Source organism: Empidonax traillii, unplaced genomic scaffold (assembly GCF_003031625.1).
Source record: "Empidonax traillii isolate 1590-97213 ecotype Southwest subspecies unplaced genomic scaffold, ASM303162v1 scaffold1903:size85637, whole genome shotgun sequence".
NCBI lineage: Eukaryota > Metazoa > Chordata > Aves > Passeriformes > Tyrannidae > Empidonax > Empidonax traillii.
Genome location: NW_020957096.1, coordinates 62,723 through 85,637, shown reverse-complemented (window position 1 = coordinate 85,637; position 22,915 = coordinate 62,723). Strand labels below are relative to the sequence as shown.

The 22,915-nt window shown below is 63.1% G+C and overlaps 3 protein-coding genes across 4 annotated transcripts in view; 1 reads left to right on the top strand and 2 right to left on the bottom strand.

The window, feature by feature from the left end:
* Positions 1–2,848: 2,848 nt before the first annotated feature.
* LOC114071226 (digestive cysteine proteinase 1-like) lies at positions 2,849–7,130 on the bottom strand. The gene is made up of 11 exons (XM_027908982.1): positions 7,079–7,130; positions 6,064–6,123; positions 5,701–5,793; positions 5,396–5,568; positions 4,915–5,155; positions 4,482–4,683; positions 4,058–4,251; positions 3,866–3,957; positions 3,619–3,780; positions 3,235–3,424; positions 2,849–3,104 (listed from the first exon to the last, which is right to left on the bottom strand). The coding sequence occupies exons 1-11, from the start codon at positions 7,128–7,130 to the stop codon at positions 2,917–2,919; spliced, it is 1,647 nt and encodes a 548-aa protein (XP_027764783.1). The 3' UTR covers positions 2,849–2,916.
* A 1,258-nt stretch (positions 7,131–8,388) lies between these two features.
* Positions 8,389–14,093, bottom strand: LOC114071229 (digestive cysteine proteinase 1-like). The gene is made up of 11 exons (XM_027908985.1): positions 13,980–14,093; positions 12,819–12,878; positions 12,551–12,643; positions 12,289–12,461; positions 11,360–11,603; positions 11,066–11,258; positions 10,768–10,961; positions 10,047–10,138; positions 9,800–9,961; positions 9,057–9,246; positions 8,389–8,836 (listed from the first exon to the last, which is right to left on the bottom strand). The coding sequence occupies exons 1-11, from the start codon at positions 14,029–14,031 to the stop codon at positions 8,649–8,651; spliced, it is 1,641 nt and encodes a 546-aa protein (XP_027764786.1). The 5' UTR covers positions 14,032–14,093; the 3' UTR covers positions 8,389–8,648.
* A 1,569-nt stretch (positions 14,094–15,662) lies between these two features.
* The window catches only part of LOC114071230 (proto-oncogene tyrosine-protein kinase Yrk), a 9,837-nt gene continuing 2,584 nt past the window's right edge, over positions 15,663–22,915 (top strand). The window contains exons 1-8 of one of the 2 annotated variants that reach the window (XM_027908987.1): positions 15,663–15,710; positions 20,258–20,318; positions 20,519–20,771; positions 20,870–20,972; positions 21,267–21,365; positions 21,471–21,574; positions 21,652–21,801; positions 22,180–22,344. In XM_027908987.1, the coding sequence (XP_027764788.1) occupies positions 20,531–20,771; positions 20,870–20,972; positions 21,267–21,365; positions 21,471–21,574; positions 21,652–21,801; positions 22,180–22,344 (862 nt within the window). In that variant the 5' untranslated portion in view covers positions 15,663–15,710; positions 20,258–20,318; positions 20,519–20,530. Of the gene's footprint in view, positions 15,711–16,314; positions 16,439–20,257; positions 20,319–20,518; positions 20,772–20,869; positions 20,973–21,266; positions 21,366–21,470; positions 21,575–21,651; positions 21,802–22,179; positions 22,345–22,915 lie in introns of those variants that run through there. The other variant, XM_027908986.1, reaches the window with a different exon arrangement.

Below are 22,915 nucleotides of genomic sequence, written 5' to 3'. Positions count from 1 at the left end.
AGGTAAAACACGCCCTTCCCCTCTGTGAACCACCTGCTCTGCCCTGGGGAGACCCAGCCCTGCAGGAACCCCTTCCCCAGGGCGTAGGAGTGATGTTGGGAGCTCTCCATCCACACCTCCCCCCCCTCCCCTCGGGTCGTCTGGAGCGTTTGGGAGCCAAGAAGTTGCCAAGGCAAGTTTGATTCAGCCCCTTGTTCCCTGACACCGTCTGTGGTTCTCTGTAAATCACTAACAGATAATAATTTCATATTCTGGCTCTGCGTGTCCCCTGCCTGCTGAATAATTACCTTGTTTTGTGCGAGCCGTGAGAGGTTTTCACAGATAATTCATCCAGAGGGGGAGAGGCAGCCAGATTTTGGGCTGGAGCACATTTTCTGGCCACCTGGCATTGCTGCACAAAGGTCTGTGCTGGAGCACAGCTGCCTCCGGAGGGAAGTGCCGTATCCAGGACAGCCGAGGGCAGGGCGAGGAACCAAACCCGGCTGAAATCCCAGCCGCCCTCCCTCGGAGGATAATTTAGCTTGGCAAGCCCGGCCCACCCTGAATTGCTGGATGTGTGGACAGATTGATCCCGCAGATCTGGATGCTCCCCGCAGCCGCAGAGAGGCCGTTTCGCCGGGAACAGGATTCCTCCCGGGGGCGGTTCGTGGGGCTGAGCTCCGCCCGGGCTCGCTCCCCACGGCCTGGCCGGGGCTGGGTGGGGGGGATTGGAGCCTAGCGTGGAGCTGGGATTGCCTCAAGGTTCCCATCCCTGTCCCAGGGGTGAGTTGATGCAGGGCAGGAGGAGAAGGGATCATCCCTGTGCCTGTATTTTGGAGGCTCCCAGAACCAGGGGACTTGCCGGTGTCACTGTGCCGAGGGGGCTCCAACCACAGAATCACTGAGGTCGGAAAAGAGCTCTGAGATCATCGAGTCCCCCCTGCGCCCCATCCCCACCTTGTCCCCCAGCCCAGAGCACTGAGAGCCACATCCAATCTTTCCTTAAACACCTCCAGGGATGGAGATTCCACCCCTTCTGGTGCCTGACCACCCTTTTTGTGAAGAATGAGACGTCCGAGTCCTCTCCTACACCCCCCACCACCCTGACAGACAGCACAGTGTCCTCTTTGACATGGACTCCATCCCATCACAGGCAGGGACATTGCTGAGTTGAAGCCACAGCTCACCACGACTGACAACCCTTTGCTGAGCATCTTCATGAATCAATTCCCAGGAGAGCATCAGGCAGGACAAAGGAGCTGTTTGGAGGCTCAGGAGAGCCTGTGAGGCGGCCAAACAGGCTCCCACCTCTAGCACGAGCCACCAGCAGCTCAGGCTTTCTCCAGAGGGATTGGTGTGCAGGCAGACACCAGCTGTGCCCAGTTTAAGCACCAACCTCTTGGTTGGCAGGTGCCAAAAAGGGTTATCTGAACAAGGAGGAGACCTTGAAGGTAGCAGAGACCACGAGTAGAGGACAGGGAAGCTTCCAGTGCCACCACCAGTCCTGATCTCAGGAGACAGCTGGAATGACTTCACCCTGCAGACAGAGGAGAAGTTTGGGGTCTCAAGGGGGTGTGTGGGAGGTGGGTGCCAAACCCTCTCACCTTTCACTGTCTGGGCAGTGCTCACTCCCCTAAAGCACCGACCTCAGCTGATGTTTCCCCATCAAAGCATTAAATCTGGGGAGTTTCCTGCTGCTCTTCAGGCAAGGTGCCTCTTCCAAAAGCAACCTTAAATGCAGACCTTCGGGCCAGCTTTGCTTCCAATAAGCAGCAGGGTTTGGAGTGGCTGTGCTTTGCTGTGCTCTGCGAAACCTGGAGCCACTCCGAGGTTTGGGTGCCCAGGGAAGTCTGGAGGTCACAGCTCAGCCGGGCTGGGAGCCAGAACCCACGGCTGGCTCTGCAAACCTCCCTCCAGGTATGTCCTTTCTTGTTTTCTCCTTTTTCAAACATCATAAATGGCTTCTCTTTTTTTTTTTTTTTTTTTTTTTAAGTTCCCAGCCATCCTGAACTACCCACGCTCGGAACTGCAATATCCCTCCTGCCACAAACGCAGAATTTCAGTAAGTGCTTCCTTGGGGGTGCAAAACCTCCTGCTCTCAAAGCCACTTGCGTGTTCAGCAGCGAATTCAGGACATCACCTCTCCGAAGGGAGCCTGAAAGTCACGGTCCCCTGAAAGTCAAAGCATGTTTTATTGACTGCAGTCAAGAGAATCAAAGATCCGGAGACCTGGACTCCCACGGAATAAACCACATTAGTCCTGTGCAGGGATCATTCCTCTCCCAGGCGTGAATTCCAGTCAGCCTCCCCTGCTGGGAATGATTAAAGACCCCTTTAGCAATCAGCAGAGTGTCATATAAGCAGGTGAACAAGTGGAAGAAAACAAGGGGATGTGTTTGACCTGCCCCCCCGCTCCGTGGGGAGCATTCGCATTGCCGGGATGGAAGTGCAGCTCCCTGGGTGCTGCCGGCTGTTTGCTGTGCAAAACTGGGATGTGGCCACGGGAGGATGGCACTCCTCAACTACCAAACCCTCATTTTGGGGGAAGGCACAGCCTGTGCAGATGCAGATACAAGCCAGGGGTGATTTTCCCCCCCTCTCCTAGACTCCCTTCCCCAGCTGCTGACTGCGCTCAGACTGGGGAGGCAAACTGGGGAGCTCTCACCGGGAGCTCTGGGCTGCCTGCTGGAGGCTGCAGAGTCGGTCACAGAAAAGGGCTGTGGTGGTTGGTGGCAGGTGGGTTGAGGCCGGTTGAAAACACCCCAGCACGACACAGAATCACTTCTGCAGCTTTTTATTGCCAGAATCCTTAAATCCCTCTCCAGAGGGCTGGGAGCATCCTCTGACCTCCCAGCTGAGCTGCCCCACAGTCCCCTCCCGGTGCCCCACATCCCTCTGCCAGCTCTGCATCCTCCTGGAGCCGCCCGGGAGGGGACATCAGGCCAGGATGGGGAAGGAGGCGGCGGTGGCCACGCCGCAGTTGTTGTCCTTCATGGCCATGAGGATGTAGCCGTCGTTGCCCCAGTAGGTGGACCAGGAATTCTTGATGAGCCAGTAGCCCTTGCCGTGCAGGACCCCGTAGCCCACGGCCAGCACCGCGTGGTCCAGCGCCCACGTCTCGTTCCCTGGACGGAGGAGAGGAGAAAACAAAGCCAGCTCAGTGCCCATCGTGGAGCTAAATCCCACCCCACAAGTATTGCTGCTTATCCCAGTGCCAGTGAGAAGGATAGGGAGCCTCCAGGGGCCGGGACTCACTGCAGAGGGGCTCCTCATAGACACCGTTGGCGTAGAAGGCGAAGGATTTGTGTGAGGCATCGATGTTGACGGCCACGGGGCCATGCTTGACCAGCGCAACCTTCAGGGCCTCGGCACTACCCGGTGCCACCCGGGCGTAGCCGGCCAGGGGGGCCACCAGCTCTGACTGGTTACAGTGACAGTAGCCATTCTGGAGAGGGAGGGGGCAAAGCTGAGGGTCCCGGGGCAGGAGGGGGTGGTGGGGAGGTGGGAGGGAGTGGGGCAGCTTGGGTGGAGCATCCAAAGTGGAGCCGAAGGGCCGATGGCTGGTTTCGGAGAGCCTGGAGGGAAGGATTGGGGAGGGGGTGGCACTGCACCCACTCTGAGTGGCACTGCCACCCTCACCTGCCCCAGGTAGGTGCCGTAGGACTCGGTGCTGGCGATGCCACCGTGTTTCTTGATCCACTCGTAGGCTCTCCACTCCTCTCCCCCGTCACAGGCGTAGTTCCCGAAGCCCCAGGAGCAGTCGATGAGGACTTGTTGGGACAGGGGGGTCAGCACTCCGGTCTGTGGGGGGCACACACTGCAGGGATGGGGACAGGCACCCTCCTGGCACCCCGTCCACCCCGGTGGGGCACAGCCCCGCTCCCACCTTGAGGAACAGGGCTCCCTCCATGGCACCCGTGGTGGCGAAGCTCCAGCAGGACCCGCAGACGGCCTGGTCCTTCACGGGGGTGACGGCGCCTGGGGACAGCGGGAGGGACATTTGTGACCAACTGTGCTGCTGGGTGTCCCCACACGGACCCCACGTGCACAGCTCTGGTGTCACCAGCCCCCTCCTCACCGTAGAGCCGCCAGTCGAGGCTCTCGGGCAGGATGAGGCCGGTGTAGAGGTGGGCAGGGAAGGGCTGCCCGTTGTTGGGGTCCCCGCTGCGCCGGCGGCCCCGCAGGGCTGCCAGTTCGTGGGGCGTGCGGTCGGCCAGGTGATTGAGGGCCAGCGTGTAGGAGAGCGCGGCGCGGTTCCGGGAGTGCACGAACCTGGGGCACGGCAGGGGCGGGGGGCTGAGAGAGGGGAGAGGGGAACCCCCTCCCTGACTCCCCCTTCCCAGCACATCCCCTGGCATCCTGTTCCTCATGTCTGCCAAGAGGTGAGTGGAGATCCCATTCCTGACCCCCCCAGCCTGTCCCCTGACATCCCGTACCACATATCTGTGAGAGGGGAGTGGGGTACCCCACTCTGACCCCCCGGCCCCCCTGCCCTCCCGTACCTCATGTTGTGGATGAAGGTGTGCCTGCGGTGCTCGTGCTCCTCCTCGCTGCCGTAGCTCTTCCCAAACCGCTCCTTGTAGCGGTGGAAGAGGCGGTGGTGGACGTGGTCCATGTCCGGCCCCCTCCCCACAAACTCCTGCATGGGGTTGGCCACGAGGAGGTGCTCGGGGCTGCCCGTGGGCCACTGCTCACACTGCACCCCTGCCACGAGACACAGGCGGTGCTGGTGCCTTCCTGAGCTGGGATGGGCTCTCCTGGACCATGGTTTGGGTTGGAAGGGATCTTAAAGCCCATCTCGTTCCACCCCCCACCATGGGCAGGGACACTTTCCACCAGCCCAGGTTGCTCCAAGTGTTGTCCAACCTGGCTTTGGACACCTCCAAAGGGGTGTTTCGGTGTCAGCACAGGCCCTGGGTGCCCAGGCACACTCACCCTCGGGGAGCTGGAAGACGCCGGGCGGGAAGCGGTGGCTGAAGGAGGAATAGTTGATCTCGTACTTGTCGTAGTGGGAGCCCAGGAGGCTGTTGAAGCCCCTCACCTCGTAGTGCAGGGGCACAGGGCCGTGGGCAGAGCTGCCCACCCGCAGCGTGTACACGTTCTTCTTGTGCCCCCAGTAGGAGACGTTCTGCCACACGGCGCAGCGCTGCCCTCGGAACCGCTCCTGGCGCACGTGCTGGGGACACACGGCACGGACCGGGCTGGGGCACCCCACAGCGATGCCACCCCTACCCTGCATCCTGCCACGTTGAATGCAACCCCCCCCCAATCCGTCACCTGTGGCTGCACCCAGCCGTGTATCCACCAAAATTCCCACCTCATGGGGAGGCACCCACCAGACACCACTTACCCGTGCAGCGCCCTCGTCCCTTTGCCTGCCCCATCCCACATCCTGGAGGGCCATTCCCGGGCTCACCCTGAAGTTCTCCAGGCTGGGGAAGACGCTCTGGGGGGCAATGAGGGCCCCCATGGTGCCGTCGATGCGGAAGCACTTGCGGACGTTGAGCTCCGTCTCCGTGGTCTCCGGGGTCACCTTGAAGCTGGCGCCGAAGGGCTCCATGGAGCCCAACTGGTAGGTGACCACTTGGCCTGGGGACAGGGAACGTCAGGCCTGGCACGGTGATGCCTCTGAGGGCTTTCCTGGTGTTTTCCCCAAAGGTGCTGGGGCAGAGGGAAAGGGATGCTGAGGGGTCGGGGGGCCGGACCCCCTTCTGCACCCACCACCGTAGTACTCGATGCGGCTCTTCCCCCCTGTGAGGTTGTACCAGGCTTCAAAAGGCTCCCTGATCTCTGCATAGGGCAGGCTGATGACTCCTGTGGGCACAGAGAGGCTGGACTCAGGGGGCTGTGGGGGGGCTGAGTCCCAGAGGCATCTCCTGTCCCCCTTCCCTGACCCTCTGGAGCACCCTGGGGTCCCACAGTATCACCCCCTGGTCACCCCCAGCAGCTCCCCATGGCACCGAGTACTCCAGCTCTGGGATTCCTGGGGGAATTGGAGCCTGCTTGCTCAGGCATGTCAGGTGGGAGCTGGTGGCTGGAGGTGCAGGAACCCCCTGGGCTGGGCACCCTGTCCCTGAGCAGTACCTGTGACGTGGTAGATGTCCCCAAATGTGGGTGTCTCCAGAGGACCTCTGCACTCTACTCCTACAAGAAAAACAGAAACAAACCCCTGATTTCCCATCTCCCCACCTCAAGGGCTGGCAGCAGTGCTGGTCCTTGGCTTGCTGTCCCCCAGGAGACAGATCCAGGGGAGCCCACGCTGGTGGCAAGGCAGGGCAGACACTGGGGGTCCCCAAGCCGGGGGTCCCTGCTCCTCCACCAGCCCTCTGACTGACCCAGAGTCCCCACAACAATCTCCCTGGGGGTGTGACCAGCTCGGGGGCACCCCAAAGCCCCCCCAGCACACCCCAAATACACAGCCCCCTATGGAACACTGCCCACTGCCCCCCACAGCTCCAGGAGTGGGGATGGGGACAGAGCAGCCCCTTCCCAGACCCTCAGTGGCCCAGGACCACCACAGTGCCCAGGGCAAGGGGCACGATGGCATCACCCTGTGACGGGGGCACAGCACCCACCCCTCCCCACCCCGAGCCCAGCCAGGGTGGGGGCTCACCCAGCAGCACAGCAGCCCCCAGCAGCACCAGCAGCCCCCCCAGCCCTTCCATCCTGGCCACGCTGCTGCCCTGCACCCACGGGTGCTTAAATACCACCGGTGGGTGGGCAGGGAGCTGCGGGCAGCCGATGGGCACAGCCCCCCCTTCCCCAGGAGGGAATGAGACCAAGGGGAAGGCGGGGCTTTGTCTTGCCCCCCTGTCCCACAGCAGGGTGGGTGCTGATACCGTGTGCCTGGTGGGCTTGGGGAGGGGGGATGAAGGTGGGACCCAGAGCCCTGTGGGTGCCCCACGGACTGGGGGCTCGGGGATGGTGCTGGGGGTGTCCCTGTGCCCCCCACCCACCCCCTGTGGGGCAGTTTGCCAGCCAGGCTTCGCTGCAAGAAGGGGGAGCATCTGCAGCAACCAGGGGGCAACGGGGTGCAGTGACACCCACCCAGGCACCCCAGAGCCCCTCTGGGGTGGGACAGGAGCCAGGGTGTCCCCACCGAAGGGGAGACAGGAAGATGGGGAGGTGGGGGCCGTTTGTACCCTGTGCATCCTTACGGATGCACCACCGGGGATACACCAGGACTGCAATTAGAGGGGGATTCGCTGGGAAAAGGGGGGGGGGGGGGAAATGCAGATGAAACGTCGGGAGCAACATGGAAAAACAGCCCCGGGGAGGCGCGCGGCGCTGTCACCGCGGCGGGGTGGCCTTCACCCCTCCCACTTGCCGCGTGTCCAGCTGGCCCCCGGCCCAAGGTGACAACGAGCCCCAAACAAAGCTGATAAGGGCTCGCTGTGGGATTGGTGGGATCTTGCTGGGCTGGATTCGGCTGCACCCCGGGGTGCAGGGCTGGGCTGGTTCCCCCCCCCCGGGGCTGCAGCACCTCCCCAGGGACCCGCGGAGGTTGTGAGTGCTGAAGGCAGAACAAGAGATGAAGCGCCTGAGGACTGACCCTCCTCACGACTGGCTGGGATGATGCATCCCGATCATTCCTGGACAGTGATGAACAGCTTTTGGAGTTGTGATACCAAGACTGACTCAAGCAGGTCTTCCAAAATGTTATCCAAGTGCAAGTTATTGTTTGGTTTGGTTTGGTTTTTTTTTTTTACCATGTTTTTGGTTTTGTTTTTTAATTATCTGGTGTTTCTCCAGGAGGGATATTTGGGTTATACTGGAGAATATTCAGGATATTTAGGAATATTCAGCAGATACTCAGGTTATACTGGAGAAAAGCCTAGGAAATTTAGTGATCTGGCCTGAAAAATCTGGGAAAAACCTGAAATCCATGAAAAGCCTGAAAAACCATCACAGCCCACCACTGCAGACGTGCATCCTGCCCCGAGGATGTGCCAGTAAAAGTGGGAGACCAGGAGGGTGAGGGTAGGGAGAAAATTCCCACCCTGTTTTAATATCTGAATTTAGCACTGATCCTGCTCTGCAGGATGGCTTGATCCCAAACTAGGAGCTCCCAGCAGAGCCATGGCAGGAGCAGCCCCAGGGGGGTGAAGGGTGACATTGGCAAACATCCTGGTGACATCCCCACCCGCAGCCACAACAGGCACCGGGGCAGTGGGGCAGAGGGTGGATGCCTTTCCCCCCCTCCCCAACACCCCACGCCAGGAATTTCTCGTCTCAGCAGAAATCCCTGGGGTTGTTTGTGCTCCACCTCAGAGACAGAGCTGGAAAAGCCGCTCCCCTCGCCCCGGGTGTCTGGGCCGGGCTGTGAGAGCCAGCTGGCTCTGCCAGGCAGGATGGTCCCCTCCCTGGGGGGGTCTCTGGGGTCCCACAGCACCAACAAAAACCAGCCTGGGGACAGGATGTGTCGCTGGGGTCTGCACACAGGGGGCACAGCTGGCTGGGCAGCAGTTGAATCCCTCCTGCAGAAGCACTCCAGTATTTTTCCAGTGTCTTTATTGGCAAGCCCACTGCCAGGTCCCCATCCTGCCCCGTGTCCAGCACCCCGGGGCCCTGTCCTGCTTCCTGCTGCGTGGGGGCTCCACCGAAGGGGCTGATCCAGGGCTGGGTGCCCAGAGTGTCACCGAGGGCTGTCCCTGCAGAGCCGGGGTGGCTCAGGCCAGGATGGGGTAAGTGGCCTCGGTGGCCACGCCGCAGTTGTTGTCCTTCATGGCCATGAGGATGTAACCATCATTGCCCCAGTAGGTGGACCAGGAGTTCTTGATGAGCCAGTAGGTCTCTCCCTGCAGGACCCCGTAGCCCACGGCCAGCACCGCGTGGTCCAGCGATCCCGGTGTGTTATCTGCAGGGAATGACGTGGGAGAGGGATCATTTGGAGAGCATTCCTGCTCAGAGAGCATTCCTGTCTGGGGAGCACCCTTGACCTGAGAGCACCCCTGATCTAAGAGCATCCCTGTCCGGACGCCATTCCTGCCTGGTGACCATCCCTGCCGGGAGAGGATCCCTGCCCAGGCAACATCCCAATCTGGAGAGCACCGTGCCCCACGTGCCCCCTGACTCACCGCACTTGGGCTCGTAGTAGATGCCGTTGGAGTAGAAGGAGAAGCTCTTGTGGGAGGCGTCGATGCTCACGGCCACGGGGCCGTGCTTGTAGATGGCGGCTTTGACGGCCGTGATGTTGCCCGAGGTGACGTTGACGTAGCCCGTGATCTTGGCCAGCATCTCCGACTGGTTGTAGTGGCACAGGCCATTCTACACGCCCAGGGGGACACACAGGCTGTCAGCAGGACGCCCTTGTACCCCTCAACCCCCTGCCCACCCTGCCTGCTCCCCGTGGAGCTCTTCCCAGTGATCTGGGGTTTGGGCTGTGGCAGTGTTCCTGCTGTCCTCCCACGCCTGGGGTGGTGGGGGTGTTTCCCCAGCTCTGCACCCCAAAAGGCCCAGGGGGGGTGGGGGGGGCTGTTGCCTGTGTCTTGCAGCCACGTCCCTGTCCCCAGGCAGCTTTGCTCCATCCCTGCTCCCCAGGGTGCAGAGTGACCCATGGCACCACCCATGGGTGGAGGAACCCTGTCCCTCTTTTGCAAGAAGAGAAACTGAGGCACATGGTGATGAAACTGCCCAGCTGAGCCCTGGGGCTCAGCTTTGGACTGTGCTTTGAACCTCAGGAGCCTGCTGCCTTGGGCACGAGGTGACATCCACACCTCCAGAGCCTGCTAATCCCTTTGACCCATCGAGGTGGGTCCCACGGTGGCTTTAAAGCCCCAAGACATTGGGTGCTCTGTCAGGGACATGGAGCCAGCCCTACCTGCCCCTTGTAGGTGCCGTAGGACTCGGTGCTGGCGATGCCACCGTGTTTCTTGATCCACTCATAGGCTCTCCACTCCTCTCCCCCGTCACAGGCGTAGTTCCCGAAGCCCCAGGAGCAGTCGATGAGGACTTGTTGGGACAGGGGGGTCAGCACGCCGGTCTGTGGGGGGCACACACTGCAGGGATGGGGACAGGCACCCTCCTGGCACCCCATCCACCCCGGTGGGGCACAGCCCCGCTCCCACCTTGAGGAACAGGGCACCTTCCATGGCACCCGTGGTGGCGAAGCTCCAGCAGGACCCACAGACAGCCTGGTCCTTCACGGGGGTGACGGCGCCTGGGGACAGCGGGGTAGGGGTGAGAAACTGGGTCAGCACTGAGGGATGGGGTCAGGTGGGAGGGAAACTGAGGCAGGAGGTGAGTTCCAGAGGCAGCACAGCCAGGGCTTGGTGTTAATCAGGAAAGGTGGGGAATGCACCAGCGAGGCTGGGATTGCCGCCCTTGGACCAGGGCAAGGTCTGGGGGTGTCACTCCCAGCTGATGGGGAACAGGGGAAGCCAGATGTGGCTTCAGATGTCATATCTGTCCCTGGAGCATCAGACTGAGCTGCCTTTAATCACAGAATCCCAGAATGGATTGGGCCGGAAAGGACCTTAAAGCTCATCCTGTTTTACCCCCTGCCACAGGCAGGGTCACCTTCCACTAGACCAGGTTGCTCCAAGCCCCGTCCAACCTGGCCTTGGACACTTCCAGGGATGAGGCATCTCTGTGCAGCCCATCTCAGCGCCCCAGCACCCTCACAGAGCCAGGCTTAAACCAGGCTTTGATCCAGCTGCCCAGCAGAGCAGGGACTGCAGGCAGATGTGAACCCCCAGGGGCAGCAAAGCCCCACAGGCTCCTCAGTGCAGTGACAGCAGGGGCATCTCAGCTGGACCGGGCTGGGTCCCCCCGACCTCACACACCTACCGTACATGCGCCAGTCGAGGCTCTCGGGCAGGATGAGGCCGGTGTAGAGGTGGGCAGGGAAGGGCTGCCCGTTGTTGGGGTCCCCGCTGCGCCGGCGGCCCCGCAGGGCTGCCAGTTCGTGGGGCGTGCGGTCGGCCAGGTGGTTGAGGGCCAGCGTGTAGGAGAGCGCGGCGCGGTTCCGGGAGTGCACGAACCTGGGGCACAGCGGGGACAGCACCAGCTGGCACTGCCACCTCCTCCTTGGGGCGAGGAGACACCCCCAGAGAGCCACCACCACCCCCCTCCCGCCTGCCTGTACCTCATGTTGTGCACGAAGGCGCTCTGCCGGTGCTCCAGCTCCCGCACCGAGCCGTACCGCCGCCCCATCCGCCGCCGGTACTCGTGGAAAGCCTGGTGTGCCCAGGGCTGGTGCTGCCCCACCAGGTCCTCCATGGGGTTTGCCAGTACCCGGTGCTCCGCCACGCTGCCGGGCAGCACCCCGCACTTGCTCGCTGGGGATGGGGAGGGGACACCATCAGCCCGAGCCCCATGGGCAGAGTAGGGCAGGGCAGGGCAGGGCAGGGCAGGGCAGGAGGGACCATCTCTGGCTCACCATTGACGGGCAGGTCGAACACGGAGGGGGGGTAGCTGTTGTCGAAGTCGGTGTAGTCGATCTCGTACTTGTCGTAGTGGGAGCCCAGCAGGCTGTTGTAGCCCCGCATCTCGTAGTGCACGGGGGCCACCCCGCAGCTGGAGTTGGTGACCCACAGGGTGTAGACGTTCTTCTTCTGCGCCCAGCGGGTGCTGTTCTGCCACACGGCGCAGTACCGGCCCTGGTAGTACTCCTCCCGCAGGAACTGGGGGGGGGGAATGGCATCAAGGAGGGTTCCCCAACCCCCCTGAGGGGCTCCCTCCCTCCCCACCCAGCCCCTTTGCACAGCCAAGCGCTCCCAGCACACACACGGGCTGGATCCAGAGGCTCCATGGCCATAAGCACATGCTTGGGATGGAAACTGGGGCAAGGATTTGGGGTGCCACACAGGGCACACCCCCCTGACTGGCCCAGCGGTGCCCTGGGGACACCCCACCATGCACAACACTCTGTGTGCACCCACAGAGGGAGGTCTGGCTTCCAAAGGCTAAGGAGCTTCCAGGTTTTTCCTGCGTGTTCCCGAGCTCTCTCCCTGCGGGCAGGGCCCAGTTGGGTGACAGCCTGCTGTCCCCACCGCTCACGTGCTGTGCCCAGCCCTGCCAGGGTCTGGGGCTGGCAGGAGCTGAGCCCAAACTTGCCCAGACTTGCCCAAACCGTGCCCAAACGCCGGCGTTTGTGTGGGATGTGGCACGTCCCGACACGGCTGCTGGAGTTGGGAAAGGAGCCGGCGGTCCGGCCCCGATCCAGGTGGGGAATTGACCCTCCCTGCGCCCTGGGGTGTGTGTGGTGGGGTGGGACATGTCCCGGCCTGTCCCAGCACCCTGCACCCCTCGGACTCCCAAGCACCCCTTCCCACAGCCTGCGTGGGTCAGATCCCTGGCATTTCCCACCTTAAAGCCTTTCATGTTGGGGAAGACGCTCTGAGCCTTCACCACGTCCTCCTCGGAGCCGGGCAGCTGGAAGCATTTCCTGGCGTTCACCTCCTTCTCGGTGGTCTCCGGCGTGATCTTGTACCTCATCCCGTAGGGTTTCACCGCCGCCAGCTGGTAGGTTATCACCTGCCCTGTGCCCGTGGGGACGGGAAGATGAGGCAGGGTGGTCCTGCCAGCGCAGGGTGGGCACGGCTGGAGCGGGTGGGTGCCCAACTCTTACCTCCATAATACTGGATGCGGCTCTTGTTCCCCGTCAGGTTGTACCAGGCCTCGAAGGGCTCCTCGATCTCGGCGTAGGGCAGCTTGATGAGCCCTGTGAGCACCCCCCCCAGGGCGGGTCAGCCCCAAAAGCCTCAGCACCCCAATGTCCCTCCCTGGGCCCTCCAGACACCCACAGCCCACCAAGCCGCTGTCCCCACGGGTGACAGGACAGGGAGAGGCACTTGGCTGTGGGAAGCCCAGCAAAGGGGGTTGAGGGGTCCCTTTACCTCGGACGTGGTAGATGGAGCCGAACTGAGGGGGTGGGCGGGAAAGCACATAGTCCTGTCCTGAAAGGCAGAGAGGGGCAGGGGTGAGGGGGGCTGTGTGTGTCTCAACAAGCTGAGTTGGGGACAGGAGATGTCCTGAGCCAGTGTTCTCCTTCCCTGCAACCTGCCCCCCCCCTGCTTGGCCAAAAGAACTCCCTGAGCCCACCAGTGGCACATCCAAGGCACTGACACCTTCTCGGGGCCAGATCCAGGGTCACCACCATGCCAAAACCTGCTGTGACACTGGAGCAAGCCCTGTGCTGTTGCACCCCCAGGGAACCCCCATTCCTGGGATGACTGCTGGGGTGATGCCCCGGTGTCACCCCAGCACAGCTGGCCACGGTGTTGGGTGATGTTTCCGAGGGGGGACACGGCCAAGTTGTCTCCAACACACAGGGCACGGTTGAAGGGTACCAGGGAGCTGACTGGTCCCACCTGCCATCTCCCAGTGACCTCCCCACACTACCTGAGGGCTCCCAGCTTGTGCAACCCCAAGCCACGCCAACACACCCGCCACTGGGAACGGGCCCTTCCCTCCGTCAGCATCTTCCTCCAGCCGGGAGCAACCGGCAGCACCTGCCCCAGCACCAACCCTGAACCCCAAACCTGGGGGAAGGCAGGGCCAGACAGCCCCCCAATGCACCCCAGACTGTCCCAAGGGGCCCATCACACCCTGTGCCCAGGCACCCACAGAGAGTGCCCAGGGTGGGGGGAGCAGAGAGTCCAGCAACCCCACTACCCTATTTACAGCCACCCAGAAAGGGGGTCCCACAGGGCCACAGTCCCCCTGACCCTCCTGTTCCCTCCTGTCCCCTCCCCTCTGCCTGTTTGGGTTAAACACTTTGGGTTAAAGCCAACTGTTTACCCCCCTCACCCTCACCAAGCCCTCAAGGCACGTCCCCCCCTCTTTGCCACCCCACCCCAACTCTGTTTCGGAGGAACCGCAAACTTTGGGACCAAGTGAGCAATAAAACCACTTCCCTAATCTCCAGCCTGCCCTGCAGTGCAGCAGGGGGGGCGAGACCCCTTGGGGTGCCCCCATCTCCCTCCCACCCCCGGGGTGTCCCCAGCCGGGACAGTGCCATGGGATGGGGTAGGGGGCAAAGGGGGGTTCAGGCTCACCCCAGATGAAGATGCAGAGCGCAGAAGCCACGAGCCAGCGGAGAAAACCCATCCTCACCTCCCCGGCTTGCTCGGCGCCGGCTTTTCGGCTTTAACCTGGAGCCGGCGGCAGCGAAACCCGCCCGAGCCAATGCAGAAGTGCGGGCCCTCCCCGGGGGAGGGAAGGAACCGGCATCATGTGGTGCCTGGCGGGGGGGACGGGCACCCTCGGGGTGCTCGGCGGGGAGAACGTGTCCCGGCAGGGCAGATGGAGCAACGCCGGGCGCTACAGGGGATGGGAGGTGTGGGAGGGGCCCCCAAAAACACCTCCAGCAGCGCGTGGGGCGGGGGGGTGCAGGCTGGGTGGGGACCCTCCGACTTGGGGTCAAGCAGGCTTCCTTCCAGGTTTGGTGTTAACTCGATGGTTAAAGCACTGGCTGCTTTATTTTATAGATTAATACATTCAGACAGGTTGAAATCAGCCTCGAGATCCCAAATACCCTGCACAGAGAGTAAAGAGTGGGTCAGTCACAGGCCCTTCCGTCCTGCAAACAGCAAGGGCTCCTGGTAACTGTGATAAAACCAAGATCTCCAAGCAGAAAAATCAGTTTAAGACAGAAACATCTTCTTCTTATAAACTTTTTTTTTTTTTAATGTGCTGCCTTATCCCACCTAATGCAGAGTATCTGAATTAGTAAAACTGGGTTTGCATCAAAACGAGCTTCCTTACCCTTAAGGGTGGGTCGTCACGGCTGGTCCCTTCTTCTGCATCTGGGTGGGAGACACGGACAGCAAAGTGGGGGGCTCAGGGCTGCCAGGGGGACACCTCCTTGGGGTCTTTGCCAAGCAGCCCCCATGCCAGGGTGATGAGCAGTCCCTGTCCCTGCTGGCCCCTGTCCCCTCCCAGGGACACTGACAGGGCTGAATCCCCCCCCAACAAGTCCCAGAGCCCCCAAAGCTAAGCTGTGCTCCCAGGATGAGTCGGGAGGTGACAAGGCAAAGGTGACATCAGTTTGGGGGGGCAGGTCCCCATCGTGGTGGGGACACATACCTCCACCAGCCTCAGCCCCCCTGTGAGAACAGGAAACATCAGGGCCTGATTTACTGTCACAGAGGAAAGAGGTCACCCTGTGAGGGTTAACCACAGGACAAGGAGGAGAAGGAGGAGGAAGGCTCTGGAGAGATGGGGAAGGACCCCTCTCCATCCCACCTGTGTAAAGGAACAGGGTGGCAGAGTCAGAATGCAGCAGCTCTGGGCTGGAGCATGACCAGAGCCCCCATCTCACCCTCACTCCCCCTTGGGAGCACTGCCCAGCACAGGAAACTGCATTGGGGGACACCCAAAAATATCCCTGTCCCCTGTGGTGGGGGAAGGGAGGGCTGGGGGATGTGCAGGCTGGGGCTCAGTGGAGCTGGGGGGGTATTTCCATGCAGGGAGGTTCTGATTTGGAGGGGGGGCTTCCCTGCACCCCTGGTTTGCACAGGGTGTTCCCCTAGTGAGGGACCCCACTGAGAACCCCTCAATCTGGGGGTCAGGGTGCCCCAGGGAGCCTGAAGTGCTCTCTTGCAGGTGGTTCCCACAGTGATCTGGGCTGGGAGCCCGAGGGTTGGGTCTCAGACAGGGTGCTGGGGGGCTCAGACACTGTGCTGGGGGTCTCCTCCCCTCTCCCAGAGCTCACTGAGGTTTGTGGCTTGGTGTGACAGCTGCCAAATCTTGGGGTCTTCCCACCAGCAACTTTATCTGGAGAAAGGGTAAGTCAGGGGGCTGTCGATGGCCACAGCACTGGCTTGAGCCAGCTGGGAGCTGGGGGGACATGTAGGATCCCCCTGGCACACAGTGCTGGGGCAGGGTGGGCACTGTGAGCCCTGGGAGATGCTGTGCCAGGTGGGTGTGTGGCTGCTGTGTGTGCTCTGCCACCAGACGGGCACCTCGTGCCTGTTCCTCGCAGGGCCACAGCCCCCTGCGTGCAGTTTGTGCCCCTTGCCAGGCTCTCTGGGGAGGGGTGCAGGCAGCCCCCCCACCCTGGCACAGGCTGGATCCCCACATAAATCCCATCGGGCAGAGCCTGGGCATCCCTGCCAGCGTCCCCCCTTGTGCTGTGTCCTGCTGTCCCACCCTCCACGCAGCGAGTGTGCCGGAGGGTGATCCAGGGGGCGATCCAGGTGATCCGGAGGGCGATCCCGCCGGTGATCCAGCAGCAGCCCCGGCCGGGCTGGCTGGTACAATGAACCATCGCCGGGAGCGCGGGGAGGAAGGGGGGGCGAGGGGAGGGGAAGCTCTTGCTCGGCTGCCAGAGCCGCCGAAGAGACACGGGAAGCACACGGCCGGGCTCTCTCCCGCTCTCCCACGGCCCCCGCCTCGACACCCCGGCCCCCGACGCCGGGAGAAGCGGGTGCTGCCGTGGCACCCCGGCCGGGGGTCCCGTCGGGAGCGGCTCGGGAGCGGCGGGTCCATGCCAGGCGGAGCAGGAGCGCTGACGGTAGGAGGGATGCGCGAGGTGCGCGGTGCAGGGCGGTGGGGGGCTCACCCCTGGAAAGTGTGTGTGGGGGGTTCTTAATCCCCTTGCTGTGTGTTTGGGAGGGGGACGGTGTTAAGGGATGATCCCCCAGGTGTGGGATGGATCTGGGTCCGGGGTGGGATGGGTGCTGAGCTGTGGGGATGGAGGGCCCTGTGACCCCGGTGCGGGGCTTTTGGGGGTCCTGCCTGGGCTCTGCCCTCACTGCTCCCCCGGGCAATGCCTAGGTAGGGGAAGAGACTCCCATCCTGGCCGTGCTGGGGGGCAGAGGGTCAGCGGGGGCTGTGGCGTGGGGAGTGCTGGGGGCACCCACCGGCTCCAGCTCGCTGTCCCGGCACTGATGGCTGTGACACCGCGTCGGGGAGCCTGAGGGGGCACGCAGTGCCTTCACCCGCGCCGGACCCCCGAGCTGGGGAGGGGGCAGGTCTCGGCACTCCGGGACACCGCGATGGCGGGACACACCTGTGCCCTCAGCCCCGCGGGTGTCCGTGGGCTGCCAGCCCAGCCAGCGCTCCGGGGGGCTGAGCAATCCCTGGCTGGGGCTGGGGGAACAGTGAGGGGCTCAGGCTCTGACCGGAGCGAGTGCTCCCCCCGCTCCCTGCAGCTCTGCCTCGTCCCAGGTCCTTGGTGTGTCCCAAGGAGGGACAGGAACTCGCCGCTTCCTGCCCTGCACAATTCCCTCCCCACCCCGCTCCTCCCGGGACATTGTATTTGGAGCCCTGGCCGGCTCCCTCCCTCCGCCCCTGCAGCCCCTTGGATCCGGGAATTGCTCTTCTTCCAGCGGAAATCCTGCTTTCCCAGCCAGCGATGGGGCTGGGAGGCTGGGGAAGGGGGGTTGTCTCCCTCCTGGGCATCTCCTCCTTGGCGGGGGGCAAGGGGACCCCCTGCCCTTGGCCTGGTTGCTGGTGGATGGGCTTGTGCTGCAGATCACTCCTGGGGACCAGCCAGTCCTGCCTCTTTTACCCCAGGGAATGGCCCTGCCACCTCCTGGGGCTGGCACAGGGACGGTGCTGGCCAAGCACTGGTCAGGCCTGGCCAGCACAGCAGGTTTTGAGGGGACAGCTTCCAGCCCTGTCCTGCTCGTGGGCATGCAGGGGGTGGGGTGTCATCGCTCCTTGCACCCCTTGTTCTCGAGAAAGTTGCTCCCACTGGGAGCCACGGGGGACTCACCAGGCCCTGGGTGAACTGGGAGGGCTGGATCTGGGAATGGGGGCAGTGGGGAAGGGGGAGGGACACGCCACCATCTGCCACTATGCCAGGACAAGGAGCAGGCAGTCGAGGCAGATGTATCCTCTCATCCCCTCCCCAGGTCTGTGGGGTTCTGGACAGAGGTTGGGGACGTGTCTCAGACTCCTGTGTCCTAAAAAGAGGCACCTTCCCCTTCTGTGCTGCACCTGCCTCATGCCTCAGTTTCCCCCTTGGGACCAGGGAGCTCCAGAGCCTTGGGGTGACAGAGGAACCCCAGCTGGGCTCTGCAGCCCTCTCGGTTCCTCTTCCCTGGGAGCAGGTTGTGAGAGCCCCCGGAGCGCAGGGGGTGTGCAGGGTGAGGGGGCAGGTCAGGGTATAGGGGGGCACGGGGTACCCAAAGGGCTGCAGCCCTGCTGTGGTCCCTGCCTGGGCCCCCCAGCTGCCACCGTCCCCCAAGGCCTGTGGTCCCCTCAGCCCTGAGGTTCCCCTTGGCTGCCCCTCCTCCCCCATGCCGGGCTCCTGCTGCTTCCTCTTCCCGCTCTGTAGGTGCCGTGTGGGTTCCTCTGGCGGCTGCTCCCGTGCCCAGGGGAGGGGGGTCATGGCACCCCCAGCCTGCCAAATGCCACCATGGCCTGTCCCCAAGCACGGGGCGTGTGACATTCCCCTCTCCAGGCAGCTGCATCCCCTCACAGCCTGACCCCTCCGTCATGAGGGGAGTGGAGGCAGGGGATGGAGGTGACATCATGGGTCACAGGGGCGACACTGGCACCTGCAGGGGACATTGTGCCCTGTCCAGGAGCTGGGGATGGGGCTGAGCTGCCCCGTGTCCCGTGGGGCTGGGGAGCAGATGGATGGGCAGCCAGGGACGCGGCTGCTCCGTGCCCAGCCGTGCCCCGCAGGACGGGGGGTGATGAGTTGGCCGGGTCTCAGCGCGGGGCGGGAACTGGGACCGGTGCCGGTGGAGCTGGGGAGGGAAGGGCTCAGTTGCCATCTGCTCCCGGGCTCTGAGCAGCTCCTTTTTGGGAGAGCCGGAGCCAGGAGCCAGCGCAGAGCCACCGGACACAGCGCCAGCTGCATCCCCTCCCCACGACCAGCGCAGGGGGGACAGCTCTGACCCACCCTGGGGCAGGCTCAGGGAGCTGTAGGATCCCACAGAAGGAGAAGAGTGGGTGCCACGCTGCTGCACAGCACCTGAACCCTCGGTGCTGAGATACTGGGGGCTTGTGCTCGCCTGGAAGATGCTCCTTGCCAGCCCCATCCCCGCTTGGCAGCTCTGGCAGCTCCGCCGCCCGCTCAGCACCGAAATTCGATGAAATAGGAAGTTTCTGAGCGTGGTGGGTGGGTGATTCCCACACAGAAGGGAAAGGGTTTGTGAGAACCAGGGGTGTTCATCAGCTGAAACTGCCACTAATTGTGAGCAAGAGTGAAATCCTCATCAGCTGAGCCCTCTGGGATTTGGCAACGCTGCCCCGCCGGCAACGGCCGCGGCCTTGCCACACCAACCGTGTTGAAAGGGGAGGTGGAAGGGGAGAGCTGTGGCTCTTTCCACCCCCACTGAGAGAGAGGAAAGGGAGTCAATGGCCACGGTGAGGGAAACCCGCCTGAAACATCTCATCCACCTCAAAACCTCCATCTCCTCCTGCTCTCTGGAGCGCAGGGGACAGGGCACCTTCCTGCTCCTCCTCTCTGCTCACAGCTGGAGCTCTGCCGGATTGCAGAGTGGAAAGCTCTGCCCAGTGCAAACTGGGCAGACTGGTGTGGCTGCTCAGCACCCAGGGGAGTGACAGAGATGTGGACAGACTGTGTCCTTGCAGCCGTGGCAGGAGAGGTCCACTTTCCTCCTCCTCTGCGACACCTTCGTGGCCAGAAGAGCACGACCCGACCACAGGGACCTTCCTCTCCAAAGCACCCCCTCTGTGCTGAGCAGAGACACTTCAGGGGCTCCTCCCCACCCACCCTGGCTCCCTCCAGCCTCGGGGCAGCCAGGCATATGGCTACTCTTGAAGGGGGGTGAGCGGTGCGACGAGGACACAGTGAGAGAAAAACCCGCTCGAGGATGTGGTTTCAGCCCGCGCAGGGGTGTTGCAGCCCTTGGAGGAGGGTTTGCAGCCTTTGTGGCGGTGTTGCAGATCATTTTAGTTCATGCAGGGGGGGGTTGCAGTCTGTGCAGGGGTGTTTTAGCCTGTGCAGGGGGTCATTACAGCCCATGCAGGGGTGCTTTGGTCCGTGCAAGGGTGTTTCAGCTCGGGCAGGGGAGCTTCAGGCTATGCAGGAGTGTTGTAACTTGTGCAGGGGTGTTATAACCATTGACAGGGGTGTTACAGCCCATAGCAGGGGTGTTGCATCCTGTTCGGGGGTGTTCTAGCCTAGGCAGGGGTAATTCAACCCATGCAAGGGTGTTTTAGCCCATGCAGGGGTGTTACAGCTCGTGGCAGGGGTATTTCCACTCTTGTATGGGTTTTACAGCCCTTGAAAGGCTGCTGCAGCTCTTGGAGGGGTGTTTCAGCTTTGGTGGGGTGTTTCAGCCCTTGCAGAGGTGTTTCAGCCCACATAAAACCCTTGCCCTCTGCCTGACACCCTCCCTGGTGCCCACAGGTGCCTCTTCCCCTCCCCGAGGTGACATGGAGCAGCTGAAGTGACCCGAGGAGCCCTCACAGTGAGTGGAGCCCCCGTGGAGCCCCCCCGGGTGCCAGGGGGGGACGTGGGGACCCCCGGGCAGCACAGCCTGTGGCACCCCGGTGTCCCCATGTCACCCAGTGCACTGTGCCAGGGGTGGCAGGACCCTGCTGCTCCTGGGGCCGGCAGGGTGCACCCCGGTGCCCCTAATCCCGTGTCACAGCCCCCTCTGTCCTGCAGGCGGTGCCCAGGATGGGCTGCGTGCCCTGCAAGGAGAAAAGGGCCGGCAAAGGGCAGGCGGGGGGCGAGGGGGGCTCCCCCCCGCCTCCCCCCTCCCAGTATGACCCAGACCCCACCCAGACCGGAGCCAGCTTCACCTGCATCCCCGACTTCAACAACTTCCAGGGCCCAGCAGTGCCCTTGGCCCCGTCCTTGGCGGGGCCGGGCGTGTTCACCTCCAACACTCTGCAGATGAGGAGCGGGGGCATCGCAGGTCAGCGGCGGGGCTGGGTGATGGGGAGGGGGTCTAGCCGCTTCCTGGGGAGTGCAGGGGACCCAGGAGCTCACCGTGGTCCCCTCTGCGTGCTGCAGGTGGGGGGGTGACACTCTTCATCGCCCTGTACGACTATGAGGCCCGGACGGAGGATGACCTGACCTTCCAGAAAGGGGAGAAATTCCACATCATCAACAACACGTGAGCCCTCCCGGCTCCCCTGCCACTCACAGTGTCCCCCTGCCACCCCAGGGATGGGCCACCACGCCATGGGTACCCCCTGCAGGAGCCAGGCTGGGGACACGAGCTCTGCCTCGGTTCTGTTGTTGGGTACCAGGGCCACGTGTGTCACGAGCTGGGTGGGCTCAGCAGAGATGGGTGCGGGGTCTGGGGGCGCTGTGTGAAGGGTGAGGGGGTGCAGGATGGCCAGGTCTGTCTGTCTGTCCCTCCTCCCCCTCCTCCTCCTCCTCCTCACTCTCTGCTCCTCTGCCCCAGGGAGGGGGACTGGTGGGAGGCCAGGTCGCTGAGCTCGGGCGCCACGGGCTACATCCCCAGCAACTACGTGGCCCCTGTGGATTCCATCCAGGCAGAGGAGTGAGTAGGGGGGACGGCGTCCTGGTGAGCCCCGGCAGCGCCGCGGTGCCGGTGGGGTTTCCCCCAGGTGCCCCCCGGGTGGTTCTGAGCCCGTCCCCGCGGCAGGTGGTACTTCGGGAAGATCGGGCGCAAGGACGCGGAGCGGCAGCTCCTGTGCCACGGCAACTGCAGGGGCACCTTCCTCATCCGGGAGAGCGAGACCACCAAAGGTACGGGCGCAGGGGCGGGATGGGGACACCGGGGGGGGTGGACCTGCATCCCTCCCTGACCTGTGCCCCCCGCACAGGGGCCTATTCGCTCTCCATCCGGGACTGGGACGAGGCCAAGGGCGAGCACGTGAAGCACTATAAGATTCGGAAGCTGGACAGCGGGGGGTACTACATCACCACCCGTGCCCAGTTCGACACCGTCCAGCAGCTGGTCCAGCACTATATAGGTAGGGTGGGACAGGGGGTACGGGGTGGGGGGGAGGTGGGAGGGGTAGGGAAAGCCCGGGAGAGCCTTTGGTAAGAGGCTGGCTGGGCCAGCCGGGTGGAGCTGGGGAAGGAGGGGCCTGTTGTGGTGGTGGCATTGGGGGATTCCCTGAGAGTCTCCCCCTTTTTCCATGGGTGGGCATCACCCACTCCTTGGGCACGGCTGGGGGGGTTTGGAGTTCGCAGGGGGAGGCAAAAGGGGGTGCACCCCGTTTTCATACGTGGACTCTGGGGCGTGACTGGATGATGTAGGATCCTGGGAGATGGCTGGGGTGGTGGAGGGTGGGCAGGGGGTCGGTGGGGGTCTGTGCCCTCACTGACCCCCTGCCCTGCTGCCGCAGAGCGGGTGGCCGGGCTGTGCTGCCGCCTGGCCATGCCGTGCCACAAGGGCACCCCAAAACTGGCCGACCTGTCGGTCAAAACCAAAGACGTGTGGGAGATCCCCCGGGAGTCCCTCCAGCTCCTCAAGAAGCTGGGGAACGGGCAGTTCGGGGAAGTCTGGATGGGTAGGGCCTGGTGGGCAAGCCAGGGCGAGCGGCAGAGGGGACATGGGGGTACCCCCAGGCCTGGCACCTACCTTGGAAAAGCTCCTGCCTGCTGGGACAGGCTGAGCCAGAGGGATTTTCCAGCAAGGGGAAATATCCCATATCCTCTGAGATCATAATGGGTATCCCAAGATGCCCTCCCCTCCCTTTTCAGATGGGACCACAAGACCAGGCTTGGGGGGGGTCCCACCTTCGTCCTCCTCTTGCTGCGGTGCCCTGTGCTCTCCCCGCTCGGCGTGCATGCTCCATTCATCCCATCCTCCATTCCATCCCCCCATCCTCCCCATCCCCATGCTCCATTCATCCCATTGCACCCCCTCCCTCCTCCTCCTCCTCCTCCTCCTCCCCTGCCTGCCCCCCTCGCCCCCCTGCAGAGTATAACGACGGGTTGTGCCATCTGCTCACCCGCCCGTGCCCCGCTATGAAGCCCCAGACCCTGGGATTAGCTAAGGACGCCTGGGAGATAGAGCGGGAATCCATCACCCTCGACAAGAAACTCGGCATGGGCTGTTTTGGAGACGTGTGGATGGGT

Excerpts from the sequence above, each read along its gene's own strand:
- LOC114071226 (XM_027908982.1), bottom strand. The coding sequence starts at position 7,130 with ATGCACAGGGTACAAACGGCCCCCACCTCCCCATCTTCCTGTCTCCCC. Across the intron at positions 6,124-7,078 it reads ATCTTCCTGTCTCCCCTTCG|GAGTAGAGTGCAGAGGTCCT; the intron begins GTGGGGACACCC and ends TTTTTCTTGTAG. Across the intron at positions 3,781-3,865 it reads AGGGAGCCCTGTTCCTCAAG|ACCGGAGTGCTGACCCCCCT; the intron begins GTGGGAGCGGGG and ends TGCCCCCCACAG.
- LOC114071229 (XM_027908985.1), bottom strand. The coding sequence starts at position 14,031 with ATGGGTTTTCTCCGCTGGCTCGTGGCTTCTGCGCTCTGCATCTTCATC. Across the intron at positions 10,962-11,065 it reads GCCTTCGTGCACAACATGAG|GTTCGTGCACTCCCGGAACC; the intron begins GTACAGGCAGGC and ends GCTGTGCCCCAG. Across the intron at positions 9,247-9,799 it reads ACGGCACCTACAAGGGGCAG|AATGGCCTGTGCCACTACAA; the intron begins GTAGGGCTGGCT and ends CTGGGCGTGTAG.